We start from the raw sequence: 16,324 nt of genomic DNA on the forward strand, positions 1-16,324 counted from the left end.
TGATGCTATTCTTTAAAAAAAAAAGAGGACACTGGTATTCAAGGTAGTAAGGATGCCATGGCTGAGGGTTCCAGTAGGGTTAACCTCACATGGGTCTCATCTAGGCCCCAAATGCAGTGAATATCCCATGTTTAACCCCTCCTGGTCACATCACTGACCCTGGTGGGCTTCCATACATAGGGCCAACGTGGAACCTAAGGACAAAACTTTCTGGTTCCCAGCTGGGCTAGCCTTACAGACCCCACAACTGATATACTGTTACTCCTTCAGCTTAAAAACAATTCACAATTCCACAATTCAGGGCCATTTCTTTGGCCCTCGACAGGACAGTTGTTGTCTGTTCTTGTCCTCAAATGTACCAAAAGACAAACACATACACATGCTTCCCCTCTCTGAGCATACACACACACCAGCAATTAGTACACACACACACACACACACACACACACACCCACACCCATGGGAGGCTTCAGAGAAACCCAAGTTCAAAGTAGAGCTTGAGGGAAATTAAACTACGCAAGAGTTTGGCTATCCAGCCTGCCTAATGGCTTTAATTAGAGCAAGCAGACTCAACACTGCTGACGCTCTCTCTCTCTCTCTCTCTCTCTCTCTCTGTGTATGCACACTCATTGAAAAAACATCTCGACATGTCGCTCAGGCTGTAAAACCCGTTGTGTTGGCAAATTTTAAATAGAAGACAAAATACGTTATTATTCTCAGGACGGGACGAGATGGGACGTTCATTTGTTAACCCTTTAAGCCCTGTACGTAGGCCCACAATCCAGGTCTTCACTCTCCTAACTACAACAGAGGGTAAGCAAATGCAGTCGCCGGCAGCAGGAGTCACTGCAACCACTCCCAATGAGCTGCAAAAAACAGACTGAGTGGCAGCGTTAGCGTTCAGGAAAAGAGCTGTTATGCGATTGACTGTACAAACAGATTCAGCAGGAATCTCCTGAAAGCTTGAGAGAAGGGTAACTAATGGATTGCTGTAAATCTGGAATCCAAGCACTGAAACGTCTGGGAGCTCACTGTTTGGTAAAGTCACGCTCTGAAATCAAAAGCAAAATTTAGCGACATGCTAAGTTCGGTTAAAAGGGAAAGCCAGCAAAAACCAAATGAATCAGTCAGATGAATCTCCTCCTAAGGTCAATGACTTCAGAGGAGGTCGCGTGGAAGTCACGTGGAGGCTCAGTGCAGCCCAGCAGCAATAGCTTCGGCTTCATACTGGGATATTTTTAGTCTATTATGTAAGAGTCTTCACTGTGATGACACATTTACTTGACGCCATGGTGGGTGTGTGTGAAAGAGTGTGTAAGAGTGTGTGTGTTAAAACTGATCAGGCCTTTAACATAATGTAAATCATCCTTGCTTGGGCAGATGCATGCTTGAAAAACATGGACGCCCGTGTGTTTGTGTGTCTGCGAGGGTAGTTTTTTCACTTGTTTCACTCCACTGTCGTAAATGCAGATCATGCTTTTCGAGCTTCCCCTCATGAACAGCCGAGTTGTACATGTGCATTTACAGCCAAGCTAAAAGATAATAAAGTGACAGAAGCATGTGGCCTGACACTTGGTGGATCTGTAGCCGAGCTAGCCCAGGCACCCTCCGTAATACAGTCTAACGCAATAATATTTTGCATATTATATTTATTATGATTATTATTATTATTATTATTATATTATTATAAATAGCAGCTTCAGAATCATCTTGGTCAATGCCAGGACCGTGGCTACTGCACTATGGAACCTTGGTATAGCTGCAGGAGACCTCTCTCTCCAGAACTTGTGCAGAAACAAGCGAAAAAACCCTCCCAGACACACAAACATATGGGCGTCCATGTTTTTCAAGCATGCAGCCGCTCAAACAAGGATTATTTACATTATGTTAAAGGCCTGATCAGTTTTCTCACACACACACACACACACACACACACACACACACACACACACACACACACACACACACACACAAACACACCGTGGTGTAAAGTAAATTTGTCATCATAGTGAAGATTCTTACGTAACAGACTAAAATTATCGCCTCACTATCTTGTTTACAGAGCTGCTTCAAAGATGCTCCAAGAGGCTATTCTGAGAGGAACACTGCTTCACTGTGTTGATGTGTGTGTGTGTGTTCTGTGGAGAGTGGAAACTGCTAGACGAATTACAGAGTGTGTTTGAGGCTCAAAATGCCAGAAAAAGACTAATTCCTTTCTGTCAGTGTGCTGTGACAACGCTGCAAGTGTGTATGTGTGTGTGTGTGTGTGTGTGTGTGTGTGTGGTGTCATTTGGGGTAGCTGAAGGCCAACTGGAGAGTCTATAGCAGGACTAGCCTGGAGTTCCAGTTGAACGTAAAGGCTAGACTTAGGCCGCCCATTCTGGAAAAACAGGAGCGCGCTTGAAAGACAGGCCTGTAGAGACTCAGATGACCACAGTTTGATGATTAGCCAGGATGTGCTGCGGTCAACCCAGCCATTTTCCAGTCCTTATGGTCTTGGGTGCAAGCTTGATCGCTCGTTAGGAGTTCGGCCGTTTGCGTATGGCCCGGTTTTTGTTTCCCCCTTGGAGGAGTTGATAAACTGGCAGCTTTCTGTAGACATGGTGGTTGATGTGAGAAGAAGTGATCAGCTAATCGTAAGCGACCTATTCACTATGCCGTTGAGAGGGTGAGTCTTCACTATCAATGGTGAATGTCCTTGTTGATAATGTGATCCCAGTATGAAACTCACAGGATTCGCCGAAGATATCGCGGCTGGGCTACACTGAGCCTTCTTGCGACCTCCACTAGACCCCAATAGACCCCACCTTCCCCATTCGTCATGCAACATCGTGGTTGGCATCGACATTGCTTGCTAGACCTCCTCGACTTATAATGCTGATCCAGCTGGATTTGATCCCAATTTCCATGTTTTGGAAGCAACATAAAATTAAGGTCATTAAATACTGATCCAATTTAAACACCTGTTGACAGACATTTGAACTCGGGTCGGGCTCTAACAGCTAACAGTGCGTCGTACTGCCTCAGGTACCACAGGTAAGTCTATTTGACAGGGCTGGAACAATATTCTCAGCCCATCAATCTGACTCGCTTGGCCATAACGGCTTCCCAATTGAATAGTCTCATGACATTTACAACAGAGGTTGCATGAAGAATCAGCATGATCAGAAGGTCTTGGAGATGTTACATAGAACATAGCACATATATTTTCTTTTTGCCATAATGACATCACAGTGACATCACAGTCTGACCAGTCGAGTGCTGGAACAACAGCCGACAGATTCCTTTATTTGGAAACAGTCGTTAGTAACAGCCCTAAACTGGACAAACTGGAGCCCTCACAGAAGTTAATGGTTCTGGAGATAGTGTCTAACAACTGAACAGTCTGTTTATAAACACACACACACACACACACACACACACACGGCTCTCTGGGACACAGCTAAATTTGAACTGTCTGCTCTGCTGGAGAGGAGATATCACTTCCTTTCCTCCTCCACCTCCTCTCACTCTCCCTCTCTCACTGTGTGTGTGCGTGTGTGTGTGTGTGTGTGTGTGTGTGTGCCTACGAGGCTTGGATGAATGTCAGCAATGCACAGTTTAAAGTCATCTGAGGAGGCTGCACTACACACAGACTATGCCTGTGTTTTTTACCATGACTCAGTCGTTCATAACTGGTTCAGACCAGCTGCCAGCGACCGGAACACGAGATCTGGTCACTGACCAAATAAGAAAACACCTTTGTGTGCTGTATCTCCACACGGTCACCCTGCTAAGCAAGACTCGGACGCCCAAAACAGACTCAGGAGCTCTGTGTACTGTGATCTAGCAGTACCAATAACAAGTTCTTTACCGCGTTTACAATCAGAACCAAAACATTACAAACACAGTGCCGGCATGGACACTGAGTAGGTCCTCACAACAGATCTGACCATTCAAGGCATGAACTTCAGGCACAACCTCTGAAGTTGTGAGGAGGGGTCTACATGGATCGCATCAATGAGCCTTGGGTGCCTATTATGAAACTGTAGCTGGTTCACTGGTTGTCCTTTCTTGGACCACTTTTGGTAGGTACTGACCACTGAATACCAGAACCAGACAACAAGACCTGCCTGATGTTTTGGAGATGTTCTGACCCGGTCAGTGGTCTAGCCATCGCAATTTGGCCCTCGTCACAGAGGCTCAGATTCTTATACTTGCCCATATCTACTGCTTCCAACACATCGACTTCAGGTCAGACTGTTCACTTGCTGGCCGAAGGCCGATTGGTGTACGTGTATCATTAACAACAATGAACAGACTTCAGACTAAAAGTTGATTGACAGCACCTCACCCCAAAACACACTGCTGAACCACACACACACACACACAAGCTCATTGGGGACGGACAGATGGCGGCCATCAGTGACAGCAATGAATAAATTAGTGGTCGACCATCTATTATTCACACATACACACACACATGGTCTTCTCATTTGTACGGTAGGAAACCGGCCCAGCCCACTAGACCTGCCTTTTTCTTCTAATTTCTAATTCAACATTTTTTTATCTCTCTTGCCTCCAAGACATGAGTGTACTTAGAGATTTTTGCAGATTGCAAGGACAAAATATTTCAGCTAAGCATCTCCAAGCTGTAAAACTAACTTTTCAGCTGCTTTTCAACTGAGTTGCATGGGGAGGGTCGGCTTTTGGTCAAGCTGAACCACCGTTACCTCCCTAAGTGTCAGTATTATAAGCTACTGAGAAGGAACGAGCAAGTTGATGTGTTGAAATCAAGAGCAAACGTGTAAGAATCTGAGCCACTTTGACGAAAAGCTGACATGGTTGGAACCTCTCCAGAAAATCAGGCAGGTCTTGTGGGGTGTTCCTGGTATGCAGTGATCAGTACCTACCGAAAGCATTCCAAGAAAGGACAACCGGTAAACCAGTCACAGAGTTGTGGATCTGAAGGATCTGCGGCTAATGCCTTGGTGCCAGAAACCAAAGGACACCTTCAGAGGTCTTCTGAAGTCCATGACTCACCAGGGCAGAGCTGCTCTGGGCGGCACCAGTACTAGGCAGGTGTTCCGACTGATCAGATACAGTATATTGTGTCTGCATCTCGCTGTTAATGATACGACAGCCTGCATCATGTGGGTGAAACGAGTCAGACCATGGGCTGCCAAGGCAACCAACAATCAGATCCAATAAGCTCCTCAGGACTGAACTGAGGTGGAACGTCTTGAAGTTGGTCATTAGTAGCTGTTAAAACAAAAAGCTGAAGTTCTAAACTGAGAAGTGTGAGCAAACAGCAAAGGTGCTCAAGAGCTGAACCATCAGAACAGAAGGGAATCAATGAATGAGACCCAAATAAAATTTTTAAATGCCCAAATATGAATATGCAGTACTGGTAAAATCAATTATCTGTAGTTCCTCTGGACCTGAGGTTGATTCCTATTGCTCTTGCTGGATGAGGCCTGATTCAGGCCTGGCTGTTCTCTTTGTGAAGAGCATACGATATTTACTAAACAGGAGAAAACTCACTATTCTACTTACCTACCTAAGCCACCCCATTTAAAATGTACCCATCTGTTTAACCCCACAAGGGACCTGTAGCTGCACTGACACCAACCAAGGGTGTAGCGTATGTACAGGCCAAGGTTTAGAAAGGAAACTCTGTGTGTGGCAAAGCAGATGACGGATGACTGTGTACAGTATAGCTGACCAGGTCACAGTGTACTTTAGCCAACAGAGGCGGATATATTGGACAAATATTGGACATGTCTACAGTGCTACAGCACTGAGAAGGCCTTTAAAGTCTATGAAGGAAAAGCAGGCCTTTAGGACTGCACAAAGCTTTAATACAAAGATTCCTGCTACTCCAAACTCCTTCACAAATAATGATGATCATCAAAACGACAAGTGTTGTGAATGTGTATTTGTGTAAAAGGAGAAAAACACAGAAAGAAATACTGTTAAAATAAGAAAAGCAAGATCCAGCTGATACATAAACAAAAGACAACCCTGTACTCGCCAGACAGAGCCTGTAGGCATAAGTGTCCCTCACTGCAGATCCAATGAAATCAGATTTACAACAGTCCGTCTGGCAGAACACCGTGCACATTCTGTATAGATGCTTTCAGGAAGACTATGAATAGCCCCTGCAATGCAATAAGGATGCCATAAGGGAGAAAGAGCAGGGTGTATGGGTGTAAAACGATGAGCTCCATCACTTCTTGCTGACCCCGCCAGAACAAAAGCTGTCCGCAGATCCTCTTCCTTACTGGGTGGAAGGTCAAGACCAACCTACTCCCAGCTGTTGACCCTGACTTGGACCCTCTATTTAAAGAGTGTTTGGCCTGCAACCTCAGCGTGACCTTACATTCCAAAATACAAAAGGCATGCAGGACTGCTGACATGGAAGTACAGCCTCAACTCCCCTTGCGGAGGCCCAAATGGACCAACAGTGGTCACGAAAGCCCTAAACAGACAATTTAATAATTCTCATAAAAATATTCAGTATTTTTCAATGTTTTTCAATGCCTCGGATGCTCAGATCTGGGGACCTACTTAACATTAGACAGGTGGTGCAACGTTGTGGTCGATTAATGTTTTCAAGCACTCCTTATTTTTGTCGCATCACAAATTGTACTGCATCCTGACCGCGTTCAATTTCAAAATCTGTGTATCGTTACACCCTTATAACAGAGCTATAACAGGTATATTAAGACTGCATAAAGCATGACCAAGTATTGGACAGTGGGCATGTCTAATAGAGTTGTTTAAAAACTCCAGCAGCACTGCTGTGTCTGAGCCAGTCGTGCCACCAGAGTACCACCATGCCAATGTCACGGCAGTGCTACGAATGACCACCAAATAATGGCGGTCCTGTAGGGTCCTGACCACTGTCAAGCAGGGTGAAAGAAGGCTAAGAGAGTATGTGGAGAAACAGAGTGCTCCTATTTGGGAAGTGGGGCTGATAGAATGGATGTTATGGCTGATCAGGGTATACCGAATATACTGAGAGTCTGAATTTTATCAGTGCAGCCCAGCAATAAGTAGCTCACAGCAGCTTTCAAGTTAAAGTCTTTCATCAGCAAAAGCCAGTAGTTTGAGTGTTTCGCCGTGACCCACCGTCCTGTTTGCGTGAACAGGTTTTACAGGGAGATGACTCAGCCTACTTTCTACGCAATGAGGACACAAAGAGACAGCCTTGAAAAGTAAAGCACAGTGAAGCAGGCCGGCCTTATTCACTATGCTAATGAATCACCAGGCGCTAAAGGCTAAAGCTGCAAAACAAACCCTACGTATGCGCGTGTGTGTGTGAGAGAGAGAGAGAGAGAGAGGCTGTCAATGTTCCTGTGCAAATGAACGAAGAAGAAGGAGAGGCGTTTAGCACAGCGTAACAATGGGGAAAAGAAATTGCTTCCGGGAGCACGGTGTTGAGACGTGGTCCGTAATGACTCAAAAACCACACCACAGGCAAAGCTGCACCTCTAGGCCGCTGACAGGCTTAGCTTTCAAAGAAAGTAAGCTACACTCTTCAAAATGCTGAAGGTGCTACCAGAGAAGAGACGTTTTCGGTTCCAAGAAGAAGCTTTTTCTAAAAGAGAAATGAGTGTGTGAAGAACCTTTACATCTGCTTCTTTAAACCTTTAAAAGGTTCTTTACACACATCTCTTGCGAAAATGGTTCCTTATGGAACCAAAAGTGGTTCTTTTATGGCAGCACACGGACAACTTTCTGTAGCTTTTTGTATCCACTTATTTGTAAGAGTGGATCATCTTGATCGGACTTCTGGACAAGAATGGGCCCATCGTCCTAGATTTTAGTGTTTACCAAGGGCATTTTCATACCTGAAATCTATTCAATCAGATGCTGGTTCGTCTTCGCCCTTGGTGCGATTTGTTTTCCAGCAGGTTTGAATAGAGTAATCGCACTCAGATCTCAGATGCACACCAAAACAGTGGTTGGTGTGGTGCAACAGATTACGCCAGATTACGCCACTACCTGCCAGTGAGCTACCACCGTGCTTTACGTGAGAGACTGGGGTTCGATTCCCCTGGTCTGAGTGACTATGCTGCGCTACATCAATAAGAGTTCTTGGGCAAGACTCTTAACACTAGGTTGGCCCTTTGTAATACGAGTAACCTTGTAAGTCGCTCTGGAGAAGAGCGTCAGCTAAATGCCGTAAATGTAAATGTAAAACAACCGCACTGGGCACCTGGTTTGTGCCGAGAGTATGATCTGACCTTGATCCAACCTGGCTATCAGGTGTACTCCGCAAGTTTCTGCTAAATGGCCCCCGTAGCCATGTGTTAATTAATACACTGCCCAGATAATCAGCTACTACAGCTATTAATAAATGTCATCTCTATCGTTGCTCCACATTAAACTGCACAGAAATATGCACCCGTCCAGAACACAGGACTTTCTTCCTGTACTTCCTTTCTAGCTCCCACCCCCAGACTGGTCTGATCAATAAGCAGAGAGAGCTGTGTGAAAACAAACCCAAGCCATGGGGAAAATGCTCCAAGTTTACAAAGATGTAAACGGATTTGGACAAGTGCAAACCAACTGTAGGTTTGAAAACGGCCTTAATAATGAAATGTTTTTTTGAGCAGTGTGAGAGAACAACACGTTTTGGATTCGCAACTCAAGTACACAACTCAAAACGCCCGGCATTGCTGTACAAAGTCACCAGGCGTTTTTTGTTCCACATTACTGTGGCCCTAAAACCCTCAGCACTGTAGAGGACGAACAGGACAAATCAAAATCACATCAAAACTGGTCCCCCATGACAGCTCACTGGAAAACAGCATGCCGGCGGTACAAGACAACATGGCTGCCGCTGTAGCACCCCTTGCGACAACACTCAGAATGCAACACTCGCTTGCGTTACACTTTTTTTTTTTGTCAGGATACATTTTTAAACGCAACTACGGCTGAAACCCAGTCTGCTTAGCTCAAAGCACCTGCATCTGTGTGCATGTTTTGTGCCTAAGAATGTACTGTCTGATGTGACTAGATAAGGATCATGTCTTGCCCAGACTTCCAGACAACAGGTCATGACAATGTGCAGTTCTGAGTTCAGTAAGGCGAATACTCTGACCCAGTCATCTAGCCATCATAATTTGGCCCTTTGTCAAGGTGGCTCAGATTCTTCCTCTTGCCTATTTTTCCAGTTTTTAAACACATCACCTCCAAGAACTGACTGTTGAACTTCAAGAACTTGCTGCCTAGAACTTGTGTACCCACCCCTTGACCGATGCCACTGTAGATGAAGACAATCAATGTTTTTTACTTCACCTGTCAGTGATGCTACTGGTAGGGCTACTTGCCATACAGTCGTTATGTAATGCCAATGCTAGCGTTCACTAGCCCTTGAACAAAACATGCTTATGCAGGACTAACACGAACAAGTACAGCCTCCCACTTCAGGATTACCCATCCCTGGAGCAGCACCAAAAGTCCTTGTTAAGCCTAAACCGACTGGAATCTTGTTTGCAGAAATCTTGATTTAACAAGGGGCAAAACAGCAAGTGGATTGTGTGAAGGAGAACAGTTTGAGTAATGGACCCGTTTAGTAACATGATCCTTGGACATGCGAACCTCTGGCCATAGATGCTTCATTAAAAGGGGAATTGTACAGCTACAACACAGCTTGGTCAGTGTATTCGCAAAGGAAGCTACCAAATTTCTCAAACCAATATGACCAGTATCATTGTAATGGTGGTTCCGCCCAAAAAAACAAAGCAGGCCTGATTTATTTTTCTTTAGCCAGATTTATTTTAGAGATGGTTTAGCTTGCTATGATTTATGATGGTCCTGGAGGAGCCCCTGCTCTTCACATTATCATGCGGTTTAACAGACCTCAAGGACAGACCTCAAAGACTCTCAGCAATAAAAAGAAGACTCTATAAATGTTTTATTTGAGCTGAGAATGGTTTTATAAGATGCTACCAAGACAGAGATGGTCTACCTTGCTATACATTAGTCCAGTGATTTCTTACCCTGGCTCTGGTGGACCTCCTGCCCTGCATATTTCAATTATTTCCACCATCTTCAACTCAGGAAGACCTTGTTAATGAGCTGATTAGCTCTAAATCAGGTGTGTTGGGAGCAGGGTAAATACTAAAATGTGCAGGACAGGAGGTCCTCCAGGACTTAGGGGTCAGAAACCACAGAGTTAGGCTACTGTTGGATGTGTGAATCATTTATAAGACCCAACACTAGTTGGTTTATTTCACGTTACATCACGAGTCCTCAGAAATGAAAATAATTACTCTATAACTGTTTGATTAGTTGCTTGAAACATTTCCTCAAAGCTGAGAGTGCTTTTATAAGAGGGTTGCGAGACACAGAGATGGCCTACCTTGCTATGAGTTAGGCCAGTGGTTCCCAACCCAGGTAATTTAAGTGGTGTCCAGCTACAACACTCAATCTCCAACTCAGAAAGCGCTTGTTAATGATCTTAACTTCATAAATGTCATGTTCAGTGATCGTCCCCTATTAATGTCCGATACCTTGAGTTCCCTCGAAGCTGAGAGTGGTTTTATAAGACCCGCTAAAACCTCAGGCGTGACTCACGGCTAAAAATTCTGCTCACACTGGCACCAGTCAGATGGACGGGCAGCTCACTTCCGACTCCTGACACTCTGCTGGTGGCACAGACCCTCCCTAGCTCCTAGTCTCCTGACCTCAGTCTCCTGACCTCAGAGCTGAAGCAGCAGTCCAGGCCTGCACTCATACACACGTCTCAGTTCATCTGACGTTCAGAAACAAGACACTCACTGTCCATTTGCTGCTGATCATCTGACATCCACATACACAAGTAAATGTCCAAGCAGACATGGTTAAGTATGTAGTGACTGTAATGACTGGGTTATGGTGCCTACTTGTTCTTTAAGTACCCTACATAATAAAGGGAAAGGAAGGGGAGAGTGAGGGTACCACGTAGGCAGCAATGCATAGTTACCTTCAGCTATGGTCTCCTCCACGGTCACCTGATAGCGGCCAATGGTGAAAACTCGGCCGATGAAGGTGCCTCCGCTGCCGGATCCAGCGCCGCCTCCTCCCGCTGCCGAACCGGGCCCAGACCCGACCATTTCCCTCCGAGAATCGAAAAACTTCTTCATGGTTACTCTCACAACAGCAGGCAAATGTCCAGAGTCGAGTTAGCTATATAACATGAATTACAGCTTGTTGTGGATCCGAGTGATGTCTACCGGCTTGAGTCAACGTTGGCAAAAAGCGACGGAGGCAGAAACACTAGCTAGCTGTGTCAAAACCTCGCAAAACGGCCTGTTTCGACAGAAATATGTGGCTAAAATGTGATACTGGTGGAGATGGAGGGGGAATAAAGTAATAAAGTGCAGAGATACCGGAGTGTGTTGCTGAAATCGCTAAACCAGCCCCGATAACATCTCTGGGGGGGGTCCCGGTAACTCGTTAACAGCTGGTCTGGCTATCTAACGATATCTCCCGGCTGATCCACAAGCAGAAACATAGCTCTGACACCGGGGAAACGTAAACACGGCAGGGCTGCTTCATTAAGGTCACATACAACTCAGCCCAAAGCCCCGCCGGCGCTGCTGCTAACCGCGGATAACAGGGGACCCCCTCCGCCGTTAGAGCCAGGATATTGTCCTGGGAGCTCTCCAGAAATCCAGTCAGAGTCTCACGGTTTGGGAGAAGGTCTCGGAGAAGGTCTCGCTGATGGTCTCGCTTGAGTCCCTCATTGATTCCTCCGTGAGGCTCCAGAAAATACACACAGCCCCAAACACCAGGAAACGCAACGCCGGTCGACGCTGCGGACGAGCCCGCTTTTCTGCCGCGTCCAGACGGATGGACCGTCGTGCTCGTCGCTGCGCTGCACAGCAAAGGCCGAGACGCTGTTAAGGAAATGTATAAACGGCGAAGAAGTTTAATAATCCGAGAGCAGACTGGGTTTAGTGGACTACAATGTCCACGGGGTGCGGTGGCTTCTGGTAGTTGTAGTCCACAAAGAAGAGGTTGACGTCAAGGCTGAGGTGAATTCCGGGACTGGCCGACAGGGGGAGCTGTTTCAAAGGGAATAAACAGAGGCAGTTGGATGAGCCAGTGGAGACACATAATTATATGTAAAAATAAACAAACAAATAAATAAATTACCTTGTATTAGACAATATTCAAAAATTAAAAAAATTACTTTGGCATTGTAAATATTGAGATATTGTAAAAACAACATATTACGTAGTAATTATGGCATATCTCCTAATTACAAGGAAGTATTACGAGATCTTACGATGTAAAAAGATATGTCATATCGTGATCATATGTCTCTAGCAGAAAGCATCATGTTATCATGAGATGAAAGGAAGATGAGGAAGTATCATGTTATTATATCATGTCATTAAATTATTATATGCAACATCTCAAAATCATGACGAAGTATCCTGTTAAGTATCTCGCAGCTAATTACGAGAAAGTTTCTTCTTAATATGAGATATTATGTCATAAAATTGACATTGTATGCCATAATTGTGACATCTCTCTAGTATGAGAAAAGAACTATCCTTATTATGAAACATTACGTCTTACAAACGACATGTCTAATCATGGGAACGTATCCTGTTAATGATATATTTTGTTGTAAATATGACGTGTGTCGAAATGAAGACATATGTCTCCTAATTATGAGATATTATGAGTATCTCGTACAATAGTTAGCTCTGGTCACGCAAGCTGATTGGTTAAGTAGCTGTTAAGTTAACACTGTAGCACTCCGCTGAACAACGTTACTATAAATGACATAACGACCCATAAAGTAACGAAAATGCAAGAGCAAAAGAGACCAGGAAATACGGAGGCGCTGTCACTGTGATCACAGGGTCGCTGGTTCGAATCCCGATCACGCTGCTAGCCATCGGCAGCCAGGGCCCCGAGAGAGCGTAATTGGCCTTGCTGTCTCTAGGGTGGGAAGATGGCTCCTCCCCACATCACACTGGTGCAGCGTTGGCCATCACTGGCATCTGCTAGCACTGGTCTGCGGTGCGTCAGACCCAGGTATACGACACTTCCCTCCAGGTGCGTTGGTTCCCTGGTGATGTCGCATCTGCTGCAGTTCAAAAAAGAGGTGTGGCTGGTTGGGCAGGTGTCGGAGGCGTGTGTTGGTGTGTTGGGGGACGGATATGTACGTGTTGGGTAATCGGCGATCTAAATTGGGTAGAACATGAGTAAAAAACAGAAATAAATCAAAGAAAGAAAGTAAGAAAGAAAATGGAGTGGGAAACAGAGTTTAACTTGTTGGTCTGTGTAAGGAGCTGCAGAAGGAACCGAAGCATTTGCAGTTCATTGCTGTACCACATTACTGTATTCATTACTGTATCCATTTCGTACTTATTTTACGGACTTGTTGTATAAAAGCAACAGAACTCGCCCAAATTAAATAACAGCACAGCTGTGAAGAAATACGACACCTGACTTCACTATGTGTCTGCTTCATCACAGCCATGCGGTTATTTTATTTGGGCGTGCCAAAGCCCATGGTGTAAAGGAAGTAGCTGAATCTGGTGTGTGGTGTATGAAAGCGTACGGTTATACAGGTCTACCAGCAGTGGCAGAAATCCCAGCAGAAGTGAGTGAAGGCCTCTTGCGTGCCAGTCTGCTCCATATGTTGATGGTCTGCAGTCCCCTGAGGAGAGTTCTTTCAGAAGTTGATGGTGGAGGACCAGCGCTGGCTTCTAGAAGCAATTGTTGTCTGCGAGTGAAGCAATTTTTTTATTCACAAGCCGTGAAACACGCCGGCGGTCCCTGTCTGTCAGTTTCGTCATTCAGCCACTGCTGGTAGACCCGTATGACCGTAAGCTTCCATACACCTGCAGATTCAGCTACTTCCTTCACACTATGGTCTTTGGCCACGCCCAAATATAGTCACTCCTTTTTACATCTAACAAGACATTCACTGCACTGAACCACCTCTTCTCAATCTATGAATCCTGTCGGACACCCCGCAGGTATTTATAGGCCAATCATTCTTGTGCAGCGCCATCTGCAGATGGGTGAAGTTACTACAGACTTAACATGCTAGGTCACTTATTTTTATGACCATAAAAACAACATAAAGATCTTTTTATTCTGAAATGTGTCATATATGTGTGTCAAATGTGTTATAACTGTAGGTTACCTTATGTGTGGCAGCTCAAGGGATTACTTAGAATTGGGGGCTGGAAAACTGTGTATCTGTTGTTAAACAAACAAAAAAAGGTTTATAAAATATTATCATTGCTTACCAACTTGACCTGACACTCAAAATACAGTATATATCTGAATTAAAGCATCCATTGCACAAAATGTATAGATTGAATAGAAGAACATAACTGCAGTAACTAGGATAAATAATAAATTAATAAGACTAATAAATAAATGTATAATTAATAAAATAATTAAATATAATAAATAAATAATTAAAAATAAATAAATAAATATTAAATAAATGTATTCAAAAACCACGACTTTAGTTTTCCTTTGAGTTGAATAAACCAGATGGTCAGCAGAGTTCTATCAGACACATTGTTATGAGAGTATATTTTAATAAACTTGCTAAGTACAAAGTACAGCAATGACTTTGCACACTCCTCCCATATTTTTTGTACTTCCTTATAGCACAAACTATCTGTTTATGTCTGTGTGGGCAGTAAAATGGCAGAAGCTGCTCTAAAAACTCTGGACTCTTTCAGATGTCCTGATCAGTCCTGGTGTCTGATCTGCTCTGGCTCCAGATTCTCTTTTAGTAGTAATAAGCAGATTAAACTCTGTGACGTCTCCAGCTCCTCCAGAATAGGAGTGTATGTAGAGAGAAATTCTGTCCTTCTACAGCGTATCTGACACAATGACCCTCCTACACAGAGTCCACACTGAAACAACATGTAATCCAGCAGCTTTAAGTCCTGTGTCTTACACTATGGAATGAGTACTTTTATGTAACACAGATGTAAAAGGTCTGTTCCACTGTGTATTTCAGTCTTCATATCAAACAGAAATAAACTCCATATATAATTTCAATCACAATATTCAGATTTACACCTTATATTACATTAATATTACATATTAGTTGTGACATTATCTTAAATATAGCGGAAACAGCAATCAGTATCATTCTGGAAATTGTATTACTCATTTTATTATTTTATTGCCAATGCAGTAGGTTGGACTCATGTTTTATGAGGTTTATGAGCACTTATAGTTAGTGAGCTGTGTCCAGTAATCTCCAGGGTAAAATCTGACTTTGGCGACACTCTACTCCTTTTTACGACAGCTAAAAGAAACACATAATGCAGACTAAATAATGCGGATTAAACTAAAGAGTTTCAGGAAACAATTCTACAAACATAAAAGGAAAAGTGTAGTGTAGCAGTTAAGCCCTGCCCACTCACTTTGAAGTTATAAGGAGTGTTTAAGTCTGAACTGCTTAATTTAATACAGTCAATCAGAACTTAGCTCTGTTACATATATCCGTCTTAAAGTCAGAGAAATAAAAATATCCTGCTTAATTCCTTAACACATAAAGAGAGATTGGAAATGGTCTGTAAAAATTAATCATATGGTCTTTGGTGCATAACCCCAGTTTTCATATTTTATAAAACAACCTCAGGCAATGAAACTAAAATACAAGATAAATGTTGAATATGGACCCTTTAAAATGCATACATACAGAAGACAAGGGATTTAGCTATGGACCAGCGAATGTTTTTTTGCCATTTAAATTTGATGTAGCTAGCTAGCTAGTTCACCAAGGTAATTTTAGGTAAGCAGTGAAAATAAAACAACTGGACTGGAATTGAGAAACACTGCCCTGGACAATACTAATAATACTAGCTAATGAATACTAATGAAATTACTTAGCTATATGCATTTTACCAGCTAACATCCTAGCTAGCTACCTTTATGTGATCTCTTGGGCTCAACCGAAAGCTACACTGTAAAGAGAATGGAGTTTAGCTGGGTGAAATAGCTAGAAAACGAGTATTAGTACTAAAGTTAGCAAGCTAGCTACTTTTAAAGCTAACGCTACTGTAACATTAACCACAAACATAGCTAGCTCAAGTCAAGTCAAGTCAAGTGAGTTTTATTGTCATTTCAGCTACATACAGAGTACACAGTGAAACAAAACAACGTTCCTCCAGGACCATGGTGCAACATAGACACAGTGCATACAGAACACAAGTGCAACACAATACAAGTGCGGACAGACAACACAACACAGTACAGACAGAGGATAATTGAATATTAATATTAATATAATAAATAATTGGCGGTAGTGTGCAAATTATGCAGTGTGTAATAAATATTGAGTCCAGTGAGG

At 43.6% G+C, this 16,324-nt stretch overlaps 1 protein-coding gene across 5 annotated transcripts in view; it reads right to left on the minus strand.

The window, feature by feature from the left end:
• The window catches only part of aak1a (AP2 associated kinase 1a), a 55,789-nt gene extending 42,844 nt beyond the window's left edge, over nt 1-12,945 (minus strand). For all 5 annotated transcript variants that reach the window (XM_072682448.1, XM_072682447.1, XM_072682446.1 and 2 more), the window contains exons 1-2: nt 12,816-12,945; nt 10,958-12,041 (exon numbers count right to left, since the gene is read on the minus strand). In XM_072682448.1, coding sequence (XP_072538549.1) covers nt 10,958-11,117 — 160 coding nt within the window. In that variant the 5' untranslated portion in view covers nt 11,118-12,041; nt 12,816-12,945. The remainder of the gene's footprint in view (nt 1-10,957; nt 12,042-12,815) is intronic.
• Nucleotides 12,946-16,324: the final 3,379 nt, after the last annotated feature.

This window comes from Salminus brasiliensis, chromosome 6 (assembly GCF_030463535.1).
Source record: "Salminus brasiliensis chromosome 6, fSalBra1.hap2, whole genome shotgun sequence".
NCBI classification, from domain to species: Eukaryota; Metazoa; Chordata; class Actinopteri; order Characiformes; family Bryconidae; genus Salminus; species Salminus brasiliensis.